Source organism: Acanthaster planci, linkage group LG02 (genome assembly GCF_054643075.1).
Source record: "Acanthaster planci isolate LZ-2023a linkage group LG02, COTS_SCS, whole genome shotgun sequence".
In the NCBI taxonomy this organism is placed as follows: domain Eukaryota; kingdom Metazoa; phylum Echinodermata; class Asteroidea; order Valvatida; family Acanthasteridae; genus Acanthaster; species Acanthaster planci.
In genome coordinates, this window is record NC_141778.1 from 9,227,640 (window position 1) to 9,254,464 (window position 26,825).

At 41.1% G+C, this 26,825-nt stretch overlaps 1 protein-coding gene across 14 annotated transcripts in view; it reads left to right on the plus strand.

Moving 5' to 3' along the window:
• Positions 1-26,825, plus strand: part of LOC110987986 (kinesin-like protein KIF13A) — a 116,932-nt gene that overhangs the window by 65,308 nt on the left and 24,799 nt on the right. For 5 of the 14 annotated variants that reach the window (XM_087129735.1, XM_087129746.1, XM_087129780.1 and 2 more), the window contains exons 6-24: positions 1,073-1,256; positions 1,358-1,442; positions 2,283-2,417; positions 2,710-2,733; positions 13,162-13,274; positions 14,012-14,132; positions 14,332-14,484; positions 15,025-15,084; positions 15,427-15,537; positions 16,207-16,341; positions 16,894-17,033; positions 17,344-17,459; positions 17,680-17,778; positions 18,296-18,560; positions 19,153-19,197; positions 20,499-20,661; positions 21,296-21,442; positions 24,745-24,792; positions 25,728-25,757. In XM_087129735.1, coding sequence (XP_086985861.1) covers positions 1,073-1,256; positions 1,358-1,442; positions 2,283-2,417; positions 2,710-2,733; positions 13,162-13,274; positions 14,012-14,132; positions 14,332-14,484; positions 15,025-15,084; positions 15,427-15,537; positions 16,207-16,341; positions 16,894-17,033; positions 17,344-17,459; positions 17,680-17,778; positions 18,296-18,560; positions 19,153-19,197; positions 20,499-20,661; positions 21,296-21,442; positions 24,745-24,792; positions 25,728-25,757 — 2,174 coding nt within the window. The remainder of the gene's footprint in view (positions 1-1,072; positions 1,257-1,357; positions 1,443-2,282; positions 2,418-2,709; positions 2,734-13,161; positions 13,275-14,011; positions 14,133-14,331; positions 14,485-15,024; positions 15,085-15,426; positions 15,538-16,206; positions 16,342-16,893; positions 17,034-17,343; positions 17,460-17,679; positions 17,779-18,295; positions 18,561-19,152; positions 19,198-20,498; positions 20,662-21,295; positions 21,443-24,744; positions 24,793-25,727; positions 25,758-26,825) is intronic. The other 9 variants (XM_087129759.1, XM_087129764.1, XM_087129772.1 and 6 more) reach the window with 5 other exon arrangements.

Below are 26,825 nucleotides of genomic sequence, written 5' to 3' on the forward strand. Positions count from 1 at the left end.
GTTTTTTTTTTTTTGAAACTCTTGTTTGACTTTGCTGCCCTTTAATTGTAAGATTTTTGGAAAAGTTCAGAGTCGTATGCAGATCTTGTCATCTCCAAGCTAGACTGGTTTTAGTCTGTGCAGTATGTACAGTAGGTTACTCAGTGCAAAGAGGGAGTCTGCAAACAGACCTTGTGGCCATGCGTAGCTAACAAAATGAGGGGCTTTGTGCATCTCAATGGGATAGTTGGGAACGTCAACGAGGTGCGCTGTTGCTTCTTACTGTGTCTCATGTCGGCGCAAGGAGTGACTGACCTCCTCAGCTTGGCTCTTGTCCAACCGCCCACCCCCCATGATCCAGTCAGGCCACACATGGCATTGATTCAAGAACTCTCAGCATTGTAACATGATCGTCAGAAGTGCCTAGGCTGCCAGGAAAACACAGCATCAGTTATTGGCAGGGAAGGGCATTCCCAAGTTTTAAAAACATGGATGGGGAAACAACTGAAGGATTTTTTGGCCCTGACAACCCAACTGCATTTGTGACCCAACCTAACAAAGAGAGTTGCCAAGGCCACTCCTGAGTAAAAAGAATCTTGCTCAATGTTAGTCAGCATGAACCCTCAACATTTTTCTTTTACATAATGCCCACTTTCATAAGGATGCCAAACCGAGTGATACAAGTACCAGTACATCAGAACAAAGAGCCCCATTTGCGGGATCTGCTGGTTACATTTTCTGGTCAGATGTTCTTCACAATCAAAAATTTTCTGGACCTCCCATACTCAGCATTTCTTTTTGCTACTGTATAAGCAGGCTGATTTTGCTTTTTAACCAAAAGGTATTGGATCATAAATGTATTTATCAAATAAAACTTTGCAGCAGCTTACTTTCATGCCCAAAACTCCGACCTTTTCTCATGTACATGTAGGCTGTTTGCAGTTATTCAGCCAATCGTCTTTTAAATGGTGCCCACAGAATATTTTCCCGATAGAATCGGAATCTATTAAGAACAAACGTCAGATTGCCGCTTGCCGCTTTCGATCCATACCATCTCATCACCTTGGTCCCGTTCTTTGCACCTCTTCCTCAGGCTCTGGGAAGTCTTACACAATGATGGGGACGGAGGACAACAAGGGAATCATACCGCGGCTGTGTGACACACTCTTTGAGAGGATAGCCCAGAACGAGGACGACACATCCCTTTCTTTCAAAGTGGAAGTGTCCTACATGGAGATTTATAATGAGAAAGTCAGGGACCTTTTAGATCCAAGGGGGTGAGTTTTTGTTTCAGACGTGGGTGCGAATATTTAGCAAAGAAAAACAGTATTCAGTGCTGACTGATTTGGCATTTTGTTTTAAAATTTTTTTTTAATAGGAAGCAAAACTTAAGAGTAAGGGAGCACAAGATCTATGGACCGTATGTAGATGGTTTGTCAACTTTAGCTGTTTCTTCATTTGAAGTAAGTATTGTGGCCAGAAACTCTGAGAGGAAAATTTCTTTTTTGTTTAGAAGCAAGAGCAGTGTCAGATTATACTCTTGGGGGTTCATCCTAAGAGGCGGGGCCTAACATTTTAGAGGGTTGGTTACTGCTATTGAATGGGATTAGAACTTTGCAGAAGTCTCAAGTCCTAGTCCTATTTACTGCTTAGTACACATGTACATGTATGTTTATGTCCTTTGCAGAAATCAATTCAGAATTAGTTGCAAAAAAACAAAAATGCACTGTGCATATGTCATTAAGCAAATATTTTATGTGCTTAGCAAAAATATATCTTTATTAAGCTGCTAAAAAAAGAAAATACGGTAGGTTGCTGGTTAGTGAAGGATGTTGGTGAATGTACATGTGCACTCAACTGACCAGCCAATATTCCAAATACATGTAAGTGCACGTTTGAGCGACAGCTGTGGTGTACTATAGTTCAACCAACACTGGCAACACAATAGGTGGTTTTGACCATTTAGTTGACCACTTAGAACCAGGCACTGGGGCATGGTCATATCGCTGGTTATCAATAGCCGATTTCATTTATCACCTCAGTAAGGAGGGAATCATGCACATGAACACACCAGTACATGTAATTGCGCAAGATGTCATAGACCTTGACTGGGAGAGTTGTTGAAGGTGAGTGACAATGAGGTTTGACAAAATAGTTAAATGGGGGACGTTCCAGTGTAAAGCTGTGCATTGCATGTGTGCATTGTTACGAAGCAGTGGATCCGGACTAGGTTTTGAACTACTGTACATGGAGTACGCACCTGAACTTGCCCTAAGACGACTCATTTTGTACATGTAAACCAGAATATAGATGCCTTGATGTCAGAGGGAAACAAATCCCGGACGGTAGCTGCAACCAATATGAACTCGGAGAGCAGTCGGTCACATGCAGTCTTCAATATCACGGTGACGCAAACCCTGACGGACATAGAGACAGACGTGAGTATATGACCCTTTCTTATCCATTGTCAGATGGGAAGCAATCTCTAAAAAAAGCTTGTGTTACAATTTGAAACCTGAACATAATTTTAGAAAATGCATAACTGATCTAATTTGAAATCGGCTTTACGTAGAGGTACATGTATACATGTGTAGTTTTGACTTTCCTAATGCATGACTGCGTTACGTTTTAAATGTTTGTGCGTCTGTGTCTACTTGGTGCTAAGTTTCCCCAGTAGTACCATCTTTACATGTGTGTGTTTCCCTTGTGTTCCTTACCTCCCTATTTTAGGAAAGTGGAATAGCCATTAGCATGGTAAGACAATGTGAATGCCATTCATTTTCAGACTCAACCATTTTGCTCGTGGTATCGGAATGGTTACAGGAGGGGGAATCATTTGAATTTTTCTGTTTATTAAGAGGAATGCAACATTAAACTTTCTCTGCCCTTTGTTCAATTTTTTTTTCAGTTTACTTGACTTTGATGTTCTGTTAATAAAAGAAATGCATGCAAGAGGCTTGTTTCATGCATTAACCCAAACTCCCCATGAAACTCTAAAAACTTGAAAATTATCCATCACCACTCTCACTTGTCTTACTTCCTAGGGTCAAGAGGCCGAAATGGAAAGTATTGGTAATAGTGGCTGGGTTTTACCTTCCTGAATCCCACAAAAAACAAGTAGAACCTCTTGATGGATTTTAAAGGTTTTTGGAGGATTGCAGTAAAATGACTTGATTGATTCAAACAAACAGTGATGTTACAGCAAGTTGTCCTTGACAAAGCTGTACAAGTTCCATGTACATGTACAAAGTGAATCTCAACATACGCAACTACTGCACATGCCGGTGCGCACACCTGCATGGTGCATGTACATGCATTTTCTGATGGTCTTCATCCACCTTTGTCCAACTCTATTTTCAGCGCTCCTCAACATTGGATAATTGAGTGGTGACATTAGTTTCTATGGCAACCTCTCATCCGACCCCCTCATACACTTCCATTCATGCCTTAATTTGGGTCATGCTCAGTACATGTATGTACATGCATGTGTAATTTACTTTGCTTCAAGCAGACCTTTGCATGCTCCTGGTCATACTGTACTTTCATGTAAAAGGTTTTTCTTTAAAACATTAATACATGTACTGTACATGTATATACATGTACATGTAGTAGGAGTCTGCACAAATTGTAAGAGCATAAACATATTTACATCTGTGAAATAGTGGTAACAGGGTGGAAGTTCCAGGATTTTTCCAAATTTCAAAATTGTGGATATCTTTAAATTTAATCAGGTGTGTATTGCTACATTTTCAGCATTTCACATAAACCACCCCAAGAGCAAGTTTGTCAAAATTCTAGCTGTTTGGTCTGACAATCCATATCTCTTTGGCTATTAAAAGCATTGAAAGATGACAGTATTTTCAATCTCGTCATTATTTGATATGACCCTGCCTGGGTGTTTTGTGGATTTTTTGTCATTCCCAATTTCACCCTTGGATAAAGCATCCTAATTTGTATCACTGGGGACTGGATCTCACATAAGAAAATTAAGTGAACTTATGGCAAATAGGTTAAAATGAAATCCTGATTCAGTGTGATAAGAAAACCAAAACATTAAACACTTATTGAAAGAGCCTCCTGCCTGTCATCTATTGCAACCCCCAAACCCCCAGCCCAATCTAATGTCTCCCACTTGGACACTGCAGCAATATTTATCCACCGAAATGACGGGGGGGGACCTGTTCCACAAATATTCCCCAAGACCACTTCAGTCAGTCCTCCATGTCGGTTTGCCCCACATTTCGTCCTCATCATCGACACTTGCTCCATTTTTTTTTTAACAGCTTTGCACCCATTGCATACTGTTTATATGCATCCATATGCTTTGCAGCAGGGACCAAAGTGAATACATGTACCAACAGTCCTCACATAAACAGACTGAAAACCTGTTCTGTGTTTTAGACTGGTTATAATTATCATTCAGCAAACCTCTGGAGAAGTGATGATTTTAAATGGCTTGGAAAAAAAATGGCTAAATATAAAAAGAATCTAGCTTTTTGTTTTTCTTTTTTAAGAAAAGGGATTGGAGATTTACCAATTTTCTTCTGTGCTGGTATTTGTGTTTTTAAAGGAGCTTTTATCCCCTTTTTAACATGTTTTGAACTTGTAAATGTGTATTTTGTCAGAAACTTCCAATTAAACAAAAAGTCAAACCACTGTGCAAATATACATTTACATTTGTAAATACCGTACTTACATGTAACAAAGAACAAAAATTGCTTGGGGAAGAGGAAGTTTTGGGAGATGAGGAACTGGTTCACTTGGGGAGATCTGTCACTGTATTGAAAGAAAATTACATGATGCAAACTTAGGCTATTCTAGCAAAGTACAATGCATATGTACCAGTAATGGGCAGTGTGCATTTCAAACTTTATTGTGGAGCCATTATTCTGTTTAGTTTTCACTATCCAGCAGGGAAAACCAGTCATTTAACCGGCTGTTGTGGAAATATTTTTGGAGCACCTCCCTCAATCACAGATAAGGAAATCTAAATATTTCCAGCAAAACACCCAAGTTCCACCGCTCTCCTGGAAATCAATTTCCCATCCTCTAGCCTTCTTGTCACCCTGAAGATGGAGCAACGTCCCTGCTTCCAACCTCCCTGGAGAATACCTGGTCGAAACTTGTCAGGCAGTTTTTTCCCCCTGGACTTTCATGGAAAGGCAGTCTTGGCATAAACCTTTGCATCTGAGGGTTGGGGAGGAGTGTATTTTAATCTATGAAAAACTGAAGATGCAGAAAATTTGACACAAGATGTGCGATCTGGTTTTCTCTTTTTTAGAGAGCTTTGGTTGAATTTATTGTTCAACTATAAAACAACAAGTCAGAAACATGTCTGCAATAAGGTGAAAAAAGGAGCAAATTATGTTTCTATCTGAAGATTACTGAAGACAACCTGTGTTTCCTTTTGAGAAAACCCTTGAGATTCCACCGTCTCCCTTGCTCTCTCACTCTCTCTCTGATTGTAGTCAATCCCTTGAGTTCTCCCTGCAGCGAATCATTAAAAAAGCATCTTGCAAATTGCACTGCACTTGAAATTACATTGCGAAGCGTGGTTGCATTTCGGTAAAGTTAAAAGCAGAGATTGTGTCCATGCTGCAAGGTTGCAAGGCTTTTTCTAATTTTTGGAATTTGTTGTACACAATACCATGATTTGTATCACAAAAAGAGAAAGTCACAGTGAATAGCAGATTCATTTTCCAAGATGGCTTCTTTTTTATGTCATCAACTTCTCTTTTTAACAGCTTCAGTCATGTCAGTGAGTTCCTTTTATCCACTGAAAGCACTTACTAACTTTCCTTGACCTGTTATACATTTGAACTGTTTCAGACTTTTCCTCCACTTCTTTTTACTCTAAAGAGATATGAAAATTTTCTTCTAAATTAGGAGATGACAGTGCAGAAATGTCTGATATCAATTTTTTCCCTTGCTCTAATCATATGAGCTCGCAGTATAATTTACATGTACATGTACCATGCGTACTGTATTGACTTCAGCTTATCCACAGATACATACATGTACATGTATGCAGGATACACACGCATATTGTGAATGCTACGCACAAAGCACCTTAACTCACTGTTTGGTGAACACTTGGACTTAGGCATGAAACAGGGGATACAGAAAAGACATGAGAGTTGCACTTTGGCCGCACACGATGGACATGTGTGCATAAATTTACACGAACCCGAAATCTCAGGTTTTAATGATGCTACCTGGTTGCGTGTGTGTATGGGGTCATTATACTCTTGGTAGAGATGATATTTTAATCAAAATGTAAATGTTAACAGTTAAATGCCAATTGTTATGCTGCATTTTTGTAACCAGCTTTTTGTAACCACTAATTATTATGGTTGTTCTTGTAAACTTCAAAAAACCCAAATGAGTTTGGGGAAAAACAACAAATTGCATTTGATTGCAGTTCTTGTATTAATTTGAAATGCCTTAAATGTCAGAAAGTACAAAATTATGTTGCATTTGGTGCAAATACTTGATGGATCTACATGGTAAAATATGCAATATCAGTGGTTCTTGCATGTTTTAATTTTGCAGCAAAGAGATTATAATGAAGAAGCCGGTAAAAAAAATTCAGTCGCAGATAAAATATTTTCAGAGTTACGGTTGGGAAGTTTGCCCCGAGGTTACGCTGACTGTGTCCTCTGTCAGTCTTAAAATACAGCTCATGAGTTAAAATGGTGTCTCCCATAACAAAATCGGATCATCGTCACTCGCAAGAAAATATCTATTGCGGTATTACGGACTGCATCAAGTGTCCCTTCTGGGCAGCGAGTGTAACAGCTTGTCATTCTAGACAACTAGCGAGGGGGGGATGTCTGTATTTGGAGAGAAAATCCTGCTGAAATACCCCATAGCATATTTGATAAAGCCCCAACTTTTTTCTTTTCTGTTTAGGAGGACCCTTTTTTATTGTGCATGTACATGGGAAAAAAAATCGGATTGCTTACAAGAATCTGCAAGAGGCACATGTTTTGGGGAATCACTCAGAAGTAGGTTTCAGGAATTAAAAGAGTTAAAGAAAAGTCGGGCATAGCCTGTTTTTAGATCTAAATTTACATGTAAGATAAAATAGATCCTAATTTGGCCATAGATTTCCAAAGTTGACAGCAATTTTGTTATTCAGTGCTGTTTATAATTTCTCCACAACTTCAGAATTGCTTGCTAGAATTGGTCAAAGATTTCTTCACCATTTTCTAAATCTTAGCCTGATTTTGTTTAGGTTTGTGCCCGCAATTTGAGGGCAAGATAGAAAAGTTCCAACACTTCATAACACCTTCATTAGCCCAGTTCAGGAACGTCAGCACAGTTTGCTGATATGACTTGGGCATGAGAAGACAGCTCCTAAATATATCCGTGTATCCAGTATTTACGTTGTGGCTGCCCCCAGCTGCCTCATTTATTTGGCTCTCCTGACACCTTTACAAGGAGAGAGACCATTTGCTTTCAGATATCTCAAAGAGCCAATCAGGTGTTTTCTCTCAACTTTGTCCTAAATTTACAGGCCCTGTTGAGTTTCAGTGTTTTGTTCGCCAAAAATCAGTCTTAAAGTTAAAATCTTTCAATAAACTGTGTTATTTTCTGGGACAAGTAAACTCTGTCAGAATAAGAGCTTTCAAATTTCAATTGATATTGGATGACACTAAAATTGTTTTTGAAAGATCCCAAGAATATGCAAGGCAAATATCCATGAGAAAGGGCTTGAGAAACAGATAAAAGTAAACCAAACAAAGAAACGTTTGTGAGAAATCTCCTCAAATATAAATTTCTTTTAATGACCGTGGTAACTAACCTCCGATTTCAATATGATTCTACGTACTCTTTGGGGGGTTAAGATTAATGTACACGCATCAGTATTATAACATTATCATATTGTGAATTTGGTCACAAAAAAGGCATTGGTCAAGATGTAGTATCTTTCAAACATCTTGTTTTTTTGAGGAGTCATTGTCAGTTGGTGCTGGCAACTCATCAGAGCAACCTGGAATGAGGAGGATGCACTAGATGAAGAAATGTGTCATTGACAGTTGCCAGTTTCCTTGAGATTTGCAATTACTGCCAGAGGGTTGCTCTGCTGTGCAGGGATATTATTTGAAGACTATGCCTTTCTTTAAAGGTCAGAGTTTCTGTAAAGGTTGAACCCCCCCCAGGAGAAAACTTCGGGAAAACTGTCGGAAAAGTTGATTTGTTGGGGGGGGGAAGTTGAAAATGGCCAGTGATGTGCATTGCGTAGCAAAATCTTACTACCTGCCGCTGTTACCAAGCAAAGCTTTTTGACAGAGAATACCTCCTGTTTGGGGTGAGATTAAGATTTATTATGCTGTTACCTGAGTTATGTTATAGCTTCAGCATGATTATGTAGGATCCTGGGCACAAAAGGGAGGGGGGAAGATGATTGGTTGAGCAGGCTCAGGAAGTGTGGGTAATGAAAAGGATTAATATTGTGGGTGTTCTTGGTTTGAATCCCAGAAGAAATTTTTTCTTTATTTTTTCTTCTCTTCAAATTCTTTCCAGTTCAAAAAGATAAATTTTGAAAGGTTTTTAATTTATATATACTGCCCAAAATAGCTCTGAAGTATATTTTATTTAAAGACAAGGCTCATTTCACTGCGTCCTCGATCATGTAATGCAATATTAATTTGGACGCATCATGAACAGGAGCTACATGTACATGCTTTCTCTGTAAAAGCCTCATTAGTCAACAGTGGTGGGTAGTCAGCTGGTCTGGCACTGGTCCTCAGCTTCTTTCTGCTTTTAGTCAATTTGCTGTCTTGATGTCTGGAGGAAATCTGAGGACAATACATGAGTGGAGACAAGCGTGGAGTTTAAAACAGTTGATAGTTGGCTGAGAGCCATGATTGGTTATCTTAATCCTACACCTGTGTGCTCTGGTAATGAATTTTTTTCAACTTACACAATTCTGCATTGTGTAGTAATCAATAGCACGTATTCTCTGTACTTCCACTTTCTCACCCTGTATAGAACATTCCTTTCCACCTGTAAGTCATTCAAAAACCTGAATCTTTCTGGATGGCTGGTAGATTTTAAAAGATCCAGGATGGTTGAGTTAATGGGTTCATAGGTACCACGTGGGAATACAAATGAGACCATTATTTACCGGTAAAGCATTGAGAAATTTTCAACCATGAAACAGTGCAGGAAACCATTGAGAGTTCTCATGTGGCAGTTCAGGGAAATGTCAAGTTGTTTATGGTGATAGATACGTGAATGTTCTGGGGTTTAGGGTTGGAATGACGGACTTGCTTGTTGACTGTTGGCTTGTAGAGATCAGTGGTTTGGGGGGGTCGTTGGTTAAGCAGTGAAACAGACTGGTGAAAGGCCTTTGTCATCAAATGTCTTGGAGTCTAGACTCAAGTCTAATCACATGGATGTTTGTCTAGCCACTTGGATTCAAAGCTGGTGGTTGGACATTTTCAGTGGGATGTGTTGAAAGCTGTCACTGTGTGGTTTAATTCAATCCGAAATGTTTTGGGACGATGTTCTTGTTAACCTCTGGTGTGCTTGGGGTATAATACCGGTAGATTGACACAGGTGAACCAGTTCAGTATTCAAAAAGTCAATGCCGTGTGAAAACAGAGCCTCTGGCATCTAGCCAGTTTGAACATGTTCAGTATATGTGAATCAATGTACAGCTGCGCTGATGAGGGTCGACCTCACTCACCCATCTTTATGTTCGCAAATGTCCTTGAGACATACTTCATTTGGAGCATGTTCTGTCTGAGTACCGAACTTGTTCATTGTCTTTCTATAGTCTTCTGGGCCAGATGAAATTCACAAAACTAACCTCTCGTAACCACAAGGAAACAGACAAACAAACATAGCTTTGCTGGCCACCTTACTGGTTTGGTCAGTGACCTGTTATTATTAACCACTGGTCGATTTGACCTGTTAATCTGCCAAAAATTTATGTTCCAGTATATCCAGGGTACCGAGCAAACTACAACTAGTACCTACTGTACTGTAGTTTTATGTTTGAAGAAATGGTTTTTTAGACTAGAACACGGGCTGTGACAAGAACAGTTTTTAGCTCACTTTAACCATTGAGCTATTATACACAAGGAGTAAGAACAAAGTCCCTACAGACTGTAATCTGATTGACTGCTCCTGTCAGCTCCATAGGCAAGGCGTGGTTACCGGCCCAAGTATTGAAGACCCTTAGACATTCTTTGTACACAGTGATCGCTACCACCGGGTAGCTGTCCAGTGACCCACAGACTTGCTGTGTTTCGCGTGCGGCATACTGGAGTAAATAAATGGTGGAAAAGATGCACAGAGAGGATATGCAGTTCTCTTCAGTAGTCCTCAGGAGTCAGCGAGTGATCCCCGCAGATGCGCTCGAAAATTCCAAATCAGTGGTGGTTATTTGGCAAAAGTTGGACGTTCTTAAAGTCAGTTAAGACATTTTGCATTCTGGCGGTAGAGAACAACTGCCCAAAATATGAACTGCGATATTGATATAATAAGTCGCAATCCTAGTGGAAACATGCCACAGGAATGCATTTGACAACGTACTTAGGTTTCATGCCGAGACAGTTGCGGACAATGACAGAAAGGACAACGAATCTTCCCATGTTTTTGTGTGTTTTATTTTCCTATGGACCAGCTACATTCGCTCAGTTTTCTTGTGCGTATTTTTTGGAGAATTTGTATTAGTTAGTAATTCTTTTTATTGTTAAGAGAGACGTTTTGGGGATGTAAAGACGTAACCAGACTTTCATCGTCATTGGAATATCAGAACAATCACTAAAATTATCGAAATTTAAGTCTCCGATGACGCTGGTTTCTGTCTCAAGGCGGCCATGTTGAACATGCGGAAGTGTTACGGACACGCATACGCGGTACCCACGATCCTTTGCAAATGCAACTCCTAGCATTCCTTGTAGCCTGCAAGCGGCACAGAATTTGTTTTGTCCTTGCAGCACGTGCATGTGCTAGCGGTGGCCATCATTGACCCTTTTGATCTCTGTCTGTGCTGACTCTTTGTGTTTAATAGCTCCATGCTTTAGCTCACCATTCAGCTCACCTTCATACAAGCTGAGAAGAATGTATCAAGAAAAAAGATACTTGCCTTGGCCTCTCATGTCTTAATATCAGTTTCAATTTCTAATGTTAGCAGCATTACAAGTTTCCCAACAGGATTGATTTTGTTGTTACAGTCAATCTTGCTGATTGCACGACTGCAGGTGCAGGTAGTCATGATCGCCCTAACAGTTTTCATCCATCTTTTGCACGGAGTGACTTGTACATGTATTTCTCCTTCAGATACGGAGTGGAGAGACTGACTGGTGTGCATTACTGGTTATGGGTGGAATAAAGTTGATGATGTAAATGTAGATGCTGGAATTTTTTTGTCTGTGATGTTTTGCCGGCGGGGGAATGTGTGGGAGTGGGATGGAATTACAGTCAGAACGAGTTCCACTTAAAATATCTTCGATTTCTGGAGGATCGTTTTCATTTCTCTTTGCCCTGTCTCTGCACAACTACATTTAAAAGAGCGAAGAGGTTAAGAAAAAAAAAAGCAGCATGACGGTTGAGGGGTGTAAATTGATCAGTCCAAGAAATGACATGAATGTGTCCGGAGTGGGTCAGGTCACAAAAGGCATTTTCAGAGACCGCCAGTTTGGCTGTCCTGTCACATTATTAAATTTAAAGGATGAAGCAATCAGCTCGGAATAGTCATGGTTTCAAAGTTCTGAAAGAAAAATTTTCAAGCTTCTACTAGTTGTTTGCAAATAGTAGCGTCTCAAATTTTCCTGTGGCATTTAAGAAGTTTGCATGCATTGATGTTACACAAAGGCATTGAAATTAATTCCAACAGGTATTGGAGATCTATACTTTGTGCCGGAATGACTTGGGTTTGAATCACAGAAGGGTACTTTACCTTACCTCTGCTGTTACTTGGGTTCCATTCCCACAGTGGCGGCAACTTTCTGTGTCTTCCACCTCTTTGACCAGGGTTTGAATCCCTTTAGGGTAGTTTATTTTGAATACAGTGTTGTAACAAGTCACAAAATATGGTGACCTGAGTCCAGTTGAGTCATTGTAACATTATGACTAGAGTTAGGTCAAGAAGTTGAGTTGAGTCACTTTATGTAGCCGAGTCGAGTCAAACACCTAACTCGAGTCAATTTTAGTCACAAATTTTTGAACAAAATACCAAAAAATCCACCACTTCATGTACGTCATTTTTGGGTATTTCTAGTTTCATTTAGACACTGAAAATAAATTAGGGTGACAGGTACCGGTATCTACCGGTAGCCAAGTAAGCTTTTGCTTCTTTTTTTTTCTCGATTCTTATAAGCCTGTACTTGAGTCGAGTCAATTAGTCACAGAGACTCGAGTCGAGTCATTTACCCATCAGGACTCGAGTCGAGTCGCCATGACTGAGTCATTACAACTCTGCTACCTTCTCCTCTGTGACTTGGGTTCAATTCCCCAAGTGGTATTTTCTTTCCTCACCTTTAACTTTGTGACCTGGGTTCGAATCCTACACTGGTGCTTTACCTTCCACCTCTGATTAGAGTTTGAATTTTGTGGTGATGGTTGGGGTACGTTGTTTACTTTCCTCCCCTCTGATCTGGGTTTGACTCCCACCATGGCTGACCTCAGATTGTAGTTTATTCACCCACCAACTCCTCTAGGCTGCTCCTTGGAATAGTGTGTATTGGAAATACACATGTATATGGAAGATGTTGCGTGGACTCATACATGTCCACACAGTGTTTTCGCCTCTCTAAAAAATAGCTTCAGAGGCATTTTAGTGTCAGGGTTATCTGTGGCAAAATAAAGAGAAGCAGTTTAGGAAATCCTTTATAAAATCCAGCCCGATGGAGTAATCATTTGATGGGAGTATAAGGAGCATTTTCCCAGCTTTCTTAACCACAAGACAACAAAGGAACCTCCACACTTGGTATGCGAAGCAAGCATGTGTGTGCGTTGGCATGCCTCACCATGTTAAGGGGACAATTTCTTTGGTTAGGCGACTTGGAACTGAGTTGTAGGGACATTTCTCTGTTCCCACAATGCTTCTGGTCCCTACAAAATCGATGTAATGACAAGTGTTTGTCCCCAAAACTGGAACAAGTATGTGTGTACCACAGAAACTGTTTCATGTTTTCCTCCCTCTGAATTTTATTTTCTGTCCAGGTGTCTGGTGAGAAAGTCAGCAAGATCAGTCTGGTTGATCTCGCAGGCAGTGAGCGTGTCCAGAAGACGGGATCCACAGGGGACCGGCTCCGGGAGGGGGGCAATATCAACAAGTAAGAAGAGTCAACATCCTTATCATAAATGAAATGTTGAAAAGTATAGACCAGTCAAATCTGGAGATAACTTGACAGGTCTGTGAAATTGGTCGTAGTAAATAGGTGTGGTGCTTGCGTGGACACAGCACTTTGAATCAAAGATCGTATAGCGTGGAAGGCGCAAGATGGATAACTCTGCCCAAAAGATGTAATTACCATGGGTGCCATTTGAGCAAGCGATACGCCTGCGCAGTTTACGGTAATGCTTGGGCGCAGGCTCACTAGGTGCACGTGCCTGCCACGGCGCCTGTGCCTTAATGTGCATTGCGCAGGCATATCGCTTGCTCACATGGCGCCCATGCGATTACAACGTTTTACGTGTATTAACTGTGAAGTTCGCCATCTTGCGGCATTTTCAGCACTATACGATCTTTGCTTTGAATCCATGCTAAGGTCTCAGAGTTCTTCACATTATTACCACTTTGCATTGTTCCAGTAGCTCGAAGTCAGTGCTTGAGATGTGTTCTCTGTCCTCACAGGGACCCTTTTATACTCTTGGGTGGAGAGAGACAATTGAAGTGAACAGTCCTGCTCAGGGACACAAGCACTGTGGTACCATTATTCATTTTCGAATGAAGTCCGCCTGAAACTTTTCTTGTAGAACACTTTTGACATCTTAAATGGCTCTTATATTGGTTTTTTAAGTGAGAGATTTCACAGCCACTCTTTAATACTGAAGATCTCTGATTTTACAGGTCACTCACGACGCTAGGTCTTGTAATATCAGCTCTAGCCGACCAGTCGGTGCCCAGCAAGGGGAAGAAGAAGAACACATTTGTGCCTTATCGGGACTCTGTGCTCACATGGTTACTCAAGGTAACGGGCACTGCCATGAAGAAATGCCACAGTGCCATATACATGTATGATTAGGACACCTTACCATTTGACATGTTTGAGGTAAAAGTCGCTTTGCATTTATGCGTTTGTGAAATTTCATGTTGTCTGAAGAATTGCATTTTCCTAGAGTATAACTATGAGAGAGATTGTGATTTTTTTTATTTTGCTGATGCTTTAGGAGTGTTTAGGAGGCAATAGTAAAACAGTCATGGTTGCTACAATCAGCCCCGCCAGTGATAACTATGAAGAGACGTTATCCACACTACGGTATGCAGACAGGGCCAAGAGAATTGTCAACCACGCCGTGATCAATGAAGATCCCAATGCTAGAGTAAGGGGTCATTTCAAAGATTTATAAGAAGAATCTTTAGGTGTTGAGAAACATCAGTATTTCACGAAAATCAAGCAAGCTTGAGCAAGCAAGCAATTGGCTGGCTGTTTAGGGAGCATCTCAAAAGTCAGGAACTTTTGCATTCCATTAGACTGTACCCACTGGAACGCTAATAGCATTCTATTAAGGTACTCCCACAATGCAGGAATGGTATGCTTTATGCGTAGACTGTTCCGAGGCAGTGTTCCAATGGAAATGCGGCATTCCCCAAGGGAACAGCCACCCGGTCTGGAATAACAACAAGCCATTCCAAAAGGAACATTCTAACAGTTCTGAATTATGAGATGCTCTCCTATGTGTCGTGTTTATTTTGAAAAAAAGATGCTTGTTTGGAAACAAAATCCCATTTTAGGGCCATCATTTTCATTTATCAAAAACGGGAGCGATTGGGAAACCAAGCGATGATCCTGTCTGTGAATGACCAATCTTCTTTAAGATATAACTGTCATTGTGCTCCAATTTGTTCTTTTTCTCTCACAGATTATCCGTGAACTTAGGGAAGAAGTAGACTCCCTTAAAAAGCAGCTGAAAGAGGCAGTGGTAAGTGTTACGACAAAACAGTTTCCTCTCTTGAGACAATCCGCAATTCATGAACGTGTGTTTGTGTAAAAGGTGAACTTAGTAGAACTTAACTGGAAAACATAGCCGCTACTAAACGGGAACTATTAATGATGACAAAACATTGCTCCATCAGGTCAAAACTTGGCATGCGTGCACCGTACGTATTCGACTGTGATGGTTCAACATATATTCTAAACTTCAGTCAAATCTGTAATTGTACTGTTGAAATTTGAGCATAGCTTTTAGTAGTCTAAACAAACAAAACAGCTGTCTCTACAGACGAAACAGACCGAACTATACAACTTTTTTCTCTCTCTGTAGAGTATGAAGGCTGACACATTGAAAGAGAGACTTCACGAGTCAGAGAAACTGATGAAAGAAATGACACTCAGCTGGGAGGAGAAACTGCTCAAGACAGAGCAAGTCCACAAGGTAATCTCTTCTGCACAGAGCTGGATAAAAGGGGATATCTGCCTTGAGCAGAAGCATCCCCTCATTGGTTGAAAGAGCCATGTTGATAAGGAGTGTTCATTTTGTTGAGAGCAATGCGACTGTAACCTATGTATTTCATAGTTGTTTGTGAATCAGTGAAGTGCAATTCCCACCAAAGGAGCCTCCATTGCTAGGAATATTGCATCCTTTCTTGGTGCAGCTTGAGGCTCATTGAGCCAAGCAGTGAGGCTGTGTTCGAAAGCTGTGGCTATAGCTTGAAATAACACAGGCACCCAAGGAAGTCTTTGACCAGCGGCTACAGCCATTTCCCTATAGACGCGTGTTTGGCTCCTAGCCATAGCTGATTCGGTTCATTTAAATTTTAAAGCTATTGTGTGGTAATGCCTAACCTCAGGAAGGAGTATGGCATGTTTGCAGGTCTGCAGACATGGCTTAAATTTCCATCATGGCCCTCTTATGCTCATGGCAAGGGCGTACATTGTACACGTAAGTCTGCCCTGTAGATGCCTTGTTTCATGCTTTGTTGCCTGTTTTCAAAGAGCACAAGTGCGTAAACTTGGCATGTGTACCAGAAATGTCAGAAAGAAAATGTCAGCACATTACAGTTTTTGCCAGCCTTAATCACTAGACCTGTGATGTCGTTTGTAGGAGAGGCAACAGACTCTAGAAAGAATGGGAATCTCCGTCCAGACATCTGGTATCAAAGTGGAACGCAACAGGTGTTTCTTGGTCAACCTGAATGCCGATCCATCCCTGAATGAGCTACTGGTCTACTACCTTAAGGTGAACTCATATAAGCCTTAAACCCTAAGTCCTAAAGGATTCTTCAAAGGGCCTTAACTGACAACTCCAGAATCGTCGTCCATGCAGAAAATGCAGTGGCACATTCTTTGTGCTTCAACTTTCAAGGAGTCCCATGTGAAGAAATATAGTAATAAATGGATTCCACCTGCCTCATTCAGGATTCCAATAGGGTGTGTACAAAATGAGGCACATTGTAGGGGATTCAAGAATATCAATATACATGTATGTGTGCTAGGTCGGCCCTCCCAGCCCAGACCAATACTGACTCACATTCAGTGAATATGTTCAAGCTGGTTTGACAACAGGTACTGCATTCTAAAAAGACCTCACCTTCTTGAAATACTGAATTGGCTTGTTCTCCAAAAACTCCATGGTGGATTGAGACAAATATTGGAGGGTTAGGGTGAAAGATGTAGTAACTGTAGTCCTGGAAACTTTTTCGATATATTAACCAATCATAGATGTTGTTAGATGCCACTTGGGAATTCGTATGCTGAAATGTAACACTCTCTTGACCTCTTGCTGTAACAGGAGCACACATTGGTGGGCAGAGTGGACTCTGACAAGGAGCAGGACATCCAGCTGAACGGCCTGGGCATCATGTCCCAGCACTGCATCATTGATGTGGAGAATGAGATGGATGTGTACTTAATACCCATGGAAGGAGCCAAGTAAGTTGAAAAAAAATGAGAAGAGACAGACAGCCTGATGGACAGACAAGACCAAACATGCGTTCTGTAGTTGCAGGTACTGCTCGCATGTTGTACTGGTATGACAATGTTTGTGGATGTCAAAACATGGTGCGACCACCTTAAAGGTGTCTGAACTCTACAAGAGTAAACGTTTTCATCCTAAAAGAGCAAGGAGGTTGGTGTTTAGAAAGCTCAGTTCTGAACAATTGAACAGCTAGAGTGACTGAATCTATTAGTCTGTTAGTGTAAAGTTTACCCTACCCTACCCCTATCAACAACTTGTTTCCAGATGCTGTGTAAATGGTTCAACAATAACTGACCGGACAGCTCTGAGGCACGGTGACAGGATTCTCCTAGGCAACTACCACTTCTTCCGAATCAACTGCCCCAGGCCGCCTGGAGTTGGTGAGAATTCTGAGAATGCTGTAATGTTCCCCATCTTCAAGAAATCTAACCAACTTTGTCCAAACATTGTAACTTAAGTCTAATCATTGTGGAGCAGGATAAAGAAATACAGCACAGAAAGTAATGCCCGACCAAAAAATGGTTTGTGCTTTTACGTTGTTAGCTTGGTCATTTGACCGGCCACCTTTGACCTCATGAGTTCTTGTCCATTTATTGGCAGGATCCAGCGGTGCTTCCACTCCAGATGCCGAGCCGCAGAATTCCAACTATGACTTCGTCTACGCCCAGAATGAGGTCATGATGAAAGAAATGACCAATGGTAGGTAATCACGGTTATCTTGATCCTAACCTCCTCCCAAAACCTTCAAGATCCACCACCAGGTTTGAGAGCCTTTTCCAGGATTTGGCGGATTGAGGAAGATAGAGCCCAGCCACTATTGATATGTACATGTATGAGACTTGATACCCTATATAAGTTAAAAACAATGAACACTACTGGTTTCATGCTCATTGGAGGAGTTTGATATTTTTTAATCAAAAATTTGCTGGCCTGAATGTGGGTTTATATGTGAGTAAAGGTACCTTGTGGCTGATATCGAGATCTGGGTACTTTTGACTTCTTGTGATGGCTTTTGAGTACTTGTGAACCACTCATGAAGTATTTGATACTTTCATATTGGGAAGAATGCAAAATTCAAATAGGGGTAGATTGTGGTGTCACCTCTAGGTACACCCACAGAATCTAAACCTTGGGGCAAACCTTGAGGAAACCTCAATGGAAGCCTTACATTACCACCTGTTTGATTTTACATTCTCCCCCCCCTCCCACCTCTCAGATCCTGTCCAAGCGGCCATGCAGCTCCTGGAGTCCCAGCACCAGAAGGACAAGAAGGGGGCCCTGGAGAAGCAGCGGGAGAAGTACGAGCGGGAGCTGGAGTCACTGCGCAAGCAGCTGATGCCGCAGCGGAGGGGGACAGCGGCTGGTGCCGGCGGCGGGGAGCGGACCGATACGGCCTACTACTCGGACCAGAGCCCCGGCAGCGAGGCTAGCAGCGGGGATGGGGGACCGAACCTCAAGTACAAGGAGTGGGCGGAGGAAAGGTAGGAAGGGGAAGCAGGGCCATGTCAAGTTTTGTTGATTGGTTTTGTTTTTTAGGGGAGGAAACATGGGAAAAAAAATTGGGTTGTCTTGAAGGTTTGTGCATGATGCTGGAAACACAGGGATTGGTCATCCTTGTAGGTAGAGTTTTAGGGGAAAGGGCTAAAACGCATTTATTGGAAATGCCAGTTGTCTCAAAATTTCACCCAAAAATATTTGGCTTGGGCAAGATACAAGACAATTATGTAAGAAAATGTATTTGAAAATTGCAGAAAGTACTGGAAAGTTTGTGTTGCTTTTCTTGTTTTGATTTTCTTCACTGTTTATTTTAAACATTTTCATCCTAACAAAAAATGAAAGTTAAGTGGATATATTACTGTTTTGAAATTGTTGAAAAATAATGGGAGGTTTCAGACAATTAAGGGGGTGAGTAAACAGTGTTAGTTTCCAATGTGCCCATTAGAGTTCTTGAAACTCTTTCTTGGACCCCATTTGAAGATTTCATTGTTTGGCTGGCATCTGCAGGCTGTGTTTTGTTTCATGTCCGTTTTCAGTGTCATTTATCCTTGTTGTCTTCAACCCCTCCTCTTGCAGTCTTAGTATCTCTCCTCTTAGCCCTTCTCCTTCTTCATGGCTGAAGTAAGTCAAGACTTTCCTTGTCGCCGCCATCTTCTCCTATCACTTGATCAGCATCAGCCAATCACGCCCATTCAGCAAATCAATAAAGAATCACCAAGGCAGTCATCCGTTTACAATCAAATTCAGGAAATGATTGCTTCAACCATTTCCAAATAACCATCTCATTCTTTATTTTTGGAGAAGACAAGTGCCAATTCTTAATGATATCCAGTTGCAGAATCAATTATTGATTTTAGTGCTCTACTGTAAAATTTGTTTTATGTACAATGTACATTTGGAAGGTGTTTGTATTTGAGGTTGATTTCTTCATTTACACTCCTTGTTGATATAAGAACATGTCACACACAGGTAATTTTGCCCCAAAGAGCACAGTGAGAAAGTGGTAGTCTGGTGACATTAGTTTTTTGAATGATACATGTGTGTGGAACCAGACTAGTCCTGCAATCAAGCTGTACACGTACCGGTATACCATCTCAACCATCAACTCTCTCCTTGAAGACATACATGCACAAACTTAATTTGTCGTTAAAGAAATACTTTCATGGATTAAGTAAGTACCGTACATGTACATAACTCCCCGTGTGAATTATTCAGGAAGCATTTACATGAGTAACTCATTAACTCAGTCCTTTAAATATTCACAGGTCTCTCATATATGGACCAGAGTAAAATCTCTCAGTCCACCTCAGCCTCATGCAAATTCATTATGGGTTTGTACACATGCTGATGAAAGTTATGCACACTTGGGGCCATTGAATTCACCCACCAGTGCACACGATATACATGTATACTTCTTTGGTTCTTGAGTAGGCTACACAGCACTATCTGTTTTTGTTTGGGGCCTACAAAAACCACCCTGTGGTTGTTACGCAGCCATACATGGAAATCCACATGCAGATCATGGGATGAACTTTTGGTGAAGTTTTCTTACGTTGGTCTGACCAAAGTTAGTTTTGAATTTGTCATCACCCGGTGCAATTACTGTCTTAAGATCAAGGAGGTTTCAGTTTGGGATTGTCGTTTGGTAAAGTGTATGGCAGTGACAGTCTTTGCAGCTTGTGCAACAGGTCCACATATTTTTTTGTTCCAGTGTTGAAGTTGAGACAATCAGTAGACCATTCATGACACCAGTCAGAAGTAAGTAGGTGAACCATTACAAAGGAATGCTTTTGTTGCCGTTCAATATTTGTGTAGCTTGTGATCTGAATTCAGACTGGAGGTCTCGTAATAATCTTAAGGGGGCCTCTACTACAACACTCATGCGCTGAATCCTAACATTTTGTCACGGTGTGTTCTTATAGGGACGAACTATTCCGTCAGAGTCTGGCCAGGCTGCGGGAGGAGGTGGTCAAGGCCAACGCCCTGGTCCGAGAGGCCAACTTTCTCGGGGAGGAGATGGGCAAACTGACGGAGTTCAGAGTCACGTTGCAGATACCAGCCTGCAACCTCACCCCAAACAGAAAGGTAAGAGCACTGTCCATGTGTTGCAAACATTGAGAGTCATTTGCAAGCTGGTGTGCCACATCTGGCTGATGTTGGTCCTTTAGATTCAAGTCACGTTTCTTGTTAATTGACTGGTTTCTTTTACTCTAAAGAGTAAATTTACACTCATTTCAGAGGGATGGAGAGGTTGATAGCACCCTTGGAGCTGGTTTGTCCTGTCTGGCACCTCAAAATGTAACAGTTAACGAAAATTGTGGTACGAAAGAGATCTGTTTCTGTCACTGGACCCCAACTTGCCCTTGATCTTTCAAAATCCACTGGGATGTTTTAGAAAATATGGCAGGATTCAGAAATTCAAAGGGGCTACCACAATTTACAGGGCTTGATACCCCACGAAAATCAAAGGACACTGGACAAGACTGAGGTTTCCTACACAGTGGAGTATTTTGGAGGATTCAGGAAGGTTACTAGCAGAAACGCCTTGAAAGGGAGGTTCATCTGACAGTATCATGTTGCACCTTCCATTCTGCAAATGTATCTAACATTATTTTGACTGGATTAAAATCCCTTGGTACAGTAACTTGAGAATGCATATAGTGTTGTGAGAAGAAACTCACCAAAGATTTGGGAATTTTTTTTTTGGCTATTTCTCTAGCGAGGAGCCATTGTCAGCGAGCCAGCCATCCAGGTCAAGCGGAAGGACCGAGGCACCCAGATTTGGTCAGTGGAGAAGCTGGAGAATAAGATCATTGACATGCGGGAGATGTACAACGAGAGGAAAGAAAAAGGTCTACCGTTGAAAGTGAGTTGATTGCCTTCTCTCTACTCTGCCTGTCTCTGACAGCATTCCTTCTAACTCTAAAGCTCACTCCTCTATGGAGTTTTTGATAACTTCTTAAAGAGGCACTGTTTAAAAGTGTTGTCAGTTTTAAAACATGCCTTGTGTCATCTGTTCTCTTCAGCCAATTTTAATTTCTTACAAGTCCAAAAAATCTATTTTTGGACCTTCCTTTTCTGTGCCCACGTTTTCGTGTCTAGTTTTTCCACTCCAGCTATTTTTTTCTTAAAGTTGCGGAAGAAGCTGGTACTTGCGGCTATTTGGTAGATTTTTACAGAATAAAAAATTTCTGCTGGCTGAGTTAGATTTTTTAAGCAATTCTGATCAATGTTAAATCTAATCCACTAATCAACATGTTTGAGCGTGAGTAAAATCCCACAATTTCCCTTTTGAAGCCATGAAATTGTTTCCCTTTTCTAGTGCAGTTTATAACCACTTTACACAGGGTCATGACCCTGTTATGACCACAGTCACTGACCCTGACACTTGATTCCCGAATTAATTGCCACCAAACTCATGAATCGTGAACCATGTACTCATAATTTATGAACTCGTGATTAATGAAGAAGCCATAAAGAAATGGTTTTAATGGACTCCATGACCCCTTATTAGACATGCGTCGTGTCCCATCGCATGACCCTGTTTCCCATGGCCTCATGACGCATGGCTTCATGACCCATGGCTTCTTCACCCTTGGCCTCAAGACCTGCAGTCTCAAGACACATGGCATTGTGACCCAGGTCTCATGGCCCACATTCTTGTAACACATTGTCTCATGATCCAGGCGCTTCTGAGCCATGGTCCTATGTTTATGACTCCAGGGTCTCAAGACCTACGGCTTTATGACCAATAGTTCTGTGACCCACAGTCTTATGACCCACAGCCTCATGACCTACGCCCTCATGGCCCACAGTCTTATGACCCACAGCCTCATAACCCATAGTCTTATGACCCACAACCTTTTAACCCACAGCCTCATGGCCCATAGTCTCATCACCCACGGCCTCATCACCCATAGCCTCATGGTCAAAGTCCTCATGACCCATAGCCTCATGACCCAAAGTCTTATGACCCACGGCTTCGGTCCAGAGACTCATGACCCACAGCCTTATAATTTCCAGCCTAATGACCCATGGCATGACCTACATGTACAGTCTCATGGTCCACAGCCTTATGACTTCCAGCCTCATACAGTACATTGCATTTGAAAGTTAACGCTGCGAAAAGGAATGGGAAAAAATGCGAAAGGAATTCGCATGGCATTTTGACCACAGCTTTTCCCCCCTGCCAATGCGCAGTGAATCGGGTGCGAAAGGGGTATGTGAAAAACAGTGCAAAAATCGTGCGAAAATGGTGCCAACGTTTTGCAAACACGGCGTGAAACATTTGCAAAACATTGAGAAAAAAACAGTGTGCAAAAACAGTGTGAATATTTTTGCAAAATCAGTGCAAAAGGTTCCGCAAATTATGCAGAAATTTACGAGAAGAATGGTGCAGCGAAATGCTCCACACTGGCCCCACGCGCACAACTAGTATGCAGTGAAGAGTCCATTACGCAGGCTGCGCTGCGCTTGGGGCCAGTCGGGGCCAACTCACCACGTGGAGTGTGCTGTTGTAGTCTAGTAGCGATTTCCTCAGCCGAGCTGTCTGGTCCATGCAGTGCGATCGCGAGCACGTGCTCACCACAGCGAGACGCGCCCGCGTGGCGTAGTTGTTTTCTTGGATTACCATGAATAAAACTTGTCAATGTCGGAGAATAGATTTTAAAAACTTGTCTTGATTTTGAGTAATTAAACGGGATTCCCCCGAGTCATGAATTTATGGAGCACATGAAACTATTACAACAAACATAACTTGCTCTCCTGTAGCGACATGGGTTATTTGCCCACTTTTTATTTATTCTTGTGGTGTAGTTTGGCACACAAAATAATCAACATTGAGATACTCCATGGAGTATTTTGTTGCCAACAGGTTTCTTTCTACCGATAAATAAAAATCAACTGCTTAAATTGTACGTATATCTTCATGTAGCAAATATCGTCTTTTCACCGATTGTGTTCGGTGTGATTTATCAGGTCTGTTTTCACTTGGGTTTTCTAATGACATGTCATTTTCTGTGGTCACATGGTTATTTGGAAAAGTCAGCGATTGGACTAACCATGAATGGGTATGCAGTAGCAGTTTGGATGTTGCGGTGGGTGTAGATGCAGTTTGTGCGCCGCGATGTAGCATGTACGAGGAGGCAGTTTTTGAAGAGATTTGGTGATATTTTTGGATCGGCGTCACGAAAATGTCGAGAAAACTTGATACAAGGCATTTATTCCGAAATTACAATACATACATCTGCCAATATATGTAAACGTAATTCACATACCAGTACATGACAACATGTGGATACATGTAGACGTACATGTATCTGTACATGTGCACATATGTTGGACGTCCATTCAAGTCGGTTTTACGCTATAGGCTCTGCGGTTATAACGCTCAATTCTGTTTAGGTCCCCTTGAGAGTGCTATAATGGGAATCTACTGTAATTCAGCTGTTCGGTGTTCAGTGCTGGTCTCCAAGCTCCACCATATCCCGCTTTGATTTCGCCTGTCGAATTATATTTTGCTCAAAACCGACAAACATACTGCCTTGAAATTTTAATGCTGTCTTCCTCAAGTAATCTTCTGGATATTCCAAAGAATTCCATATTCAGAGATGGTAATGTTTGAAACCACAGAGAACAAAATCTTCCTGATGTCTGCATGTACATGCATAAATACTACTTAATGAAGAAAGCTTGCAAAATTATTTCCCCACTATCAGAGAAAATCTGTGAAAATCTTTTCCCACTTGTGAGAAAAAGTGTGAAAATCTTTTCTCACTTGGGGGAAAATCTGTGAAAATATTTTCCCACTTGTGTGAAAAGGTGTGAAAATATTATCCCACTTTTGGCGCACTTTGTTCACAATTTGTGAAATGAAAAGGAATTCCCTGGGAAGAGAAAAAATGTGAAAAGGTTTTTCCCATTTTGGTGTTAACTTTCAATCGCAATGTACTGTAACCTGCGGCCTCATGACTTGCGATTTCCTGACCCAAGGCCTCATGATCCACAGTCCCATGACCCATGGTCACATTACCCATGACCTCATGACCCCATGACCCCTGAAGCCAGGTCCATGTTTTCACAGCCCCAGCCCTTTACACTACAACTCCTTTTCATGGAACTGATGTCTTATCCTCCATGACATCCATGACCTGTCCTTCCTTGTTTCAGGATGTGGGACCGATGCGGCCTCGCAAGCTCTCCTTTCTTGAGTCTCAGGTGATTTGTCCTAGGATTTCTCACGCTGTCCATCCCTGGGTCTGTTTGCCAGACCTTGGTGTGTGCTAGTCTGTGGCTGGTGCTTTTGTATACTCACATTTGTCATGCTTGTTAGATGCTAGATAGATGATAGTGAATATTCAGTAGAGTAGAGTAGTGTTACAACGTTCCACATTAAGACTAACTCTTGACAGCAAAAAAATTGTTAAGATTTGAACTCCAGTTTTAGAGTTCTTTCAAGCAACTGATTTGCAATTGTCAACGTTCTGTCATCTGTATTACTGTCTTGTAAAGATTAGAATTTCCCTTCTTTGTCAAAGTTCAAGTTGCATGCCTGATATTACCATCACCATTTTGTCATTGGCTTTTGGAACCCCATTTTTAGTTCCATCACTTTCCTCATCACCATGCTCTTTGGTGTCATAATGGCACCTTGGATGGCCAGTGTCATTTTTCAATTATAAGTGTCACTTATTTTCCCGCCGTACCTGTCCATGCCACTGTCAGCTGTGTCATATTTTTGTTTTCTGTCATCTCCATTGTAATCCATGGGTTTGTCCGTGTCCATGTCAAGTCTGCTGTCATCCCTCTTCCTCACTTCTTCCATCCTCATTGATATTATCATCATTCTGTCATCATATTGTCATCACCTGAATTCATGATCTCTCTGCATGCTGGCATGTAATCCTTTCAGTACCATAAATCTCACAAGTTGGTTGACTCAAGATCGCAAAGCTTATGACTGAGAGGAACTCATGGATATGGGAGTGAAAGTGTTTTTGCCATTTCATGTGCTTACTTCTTGAAACCTGCTTCATTAACCAGGAAAAGCCATTGTCTATGTACGTGTACGCTGTAAAATTAACATAGAATTTAATTTGAGTCGAAAATGTAGATTAACAGCACTTGTCTTTTTCTCCACTAACCCTTGTCAGGATTTCCTAGCTGGGATTCTGTCTCTGCAGGTGACCTTTGAACTTTGACCTTCGTAAAACCTTTATTTAATGTTTTTGCCTGGTGCACTGCATGGTCCCTTATTGAATAATATCATAGAGTACAATGTACAAGTATGCACATAGTTTAGGAAAGTTGATTGTTACTTTATTCAGTGCCTAATTTGTCTGCATGATGTTGTGAATGCCATGGCAATATAAATTGTGTATCTTTAGCAGCCAGTTGTTCCTTGTAGACTTGTCAAGTCCTACATGTAAACCTATTGGTATCAAAGGTAATTAGCATTTTTGTCCTGTGTCGCAACTTCATAAAAAGGTTGGTGAGTGATGTCATAAGTTTGAACTTGATTTTATGTTCATGTACGTTTATCTTTCATGTTGGAACATGTTGGAAGTTCGTTCAGAATTTGCAGTGATGACGCAAAATGGTGTGTTTATTAAGATAAGGTGTATAAACCAACCAGGATCTCTAGAACTTCATCTGCAATGTTAGCTTATCTAGGAAAGAATTTGCAAGCCTTTTCTCTCAAGAATTTTTTCAAGCAATGGGCAAAAATTACAAGATAGATTACATGTAGTTCTGAAGTTTGAGTAATGTGAATTTAAGGTTTCTGTTACTTTCACAAAGACCAAAGGATCTACTGCCCCGATCTCTTATGACATTTTGCCATGTGGATTTTTCACCAGAAGTGTATTTTTTTTCAAATGAAAAAAGTTCAAAACTCTTAGAATAGATTGTTAACAAGTTTATTTTTATGTGATTTGTATTTTTTCTTGGAAAGTTTTTTCATTATGTATTATTCTTAGTGTATACTTCTCAAATAATTCTAAATCAACTCGCCTTATTCCATTTCCTGTGTTTGACAAAACAAGTTCCCAAGAAGCATGTTGCTTTTCTGTCAAATCTTCACATGTCACAGTATTTTACTTCCATTCTTAACCAAAGCAGCTCTTTATTGCGGTTCTCTTAACTTCCCTTCCTTTGAAGCTTAATTGTAGCAAATTGTTTGTTTTTATTATACATGTGCGTACTTTGATAGATTATTTGGTTTCTACTGACATTGGTTTTTCTTGTATACA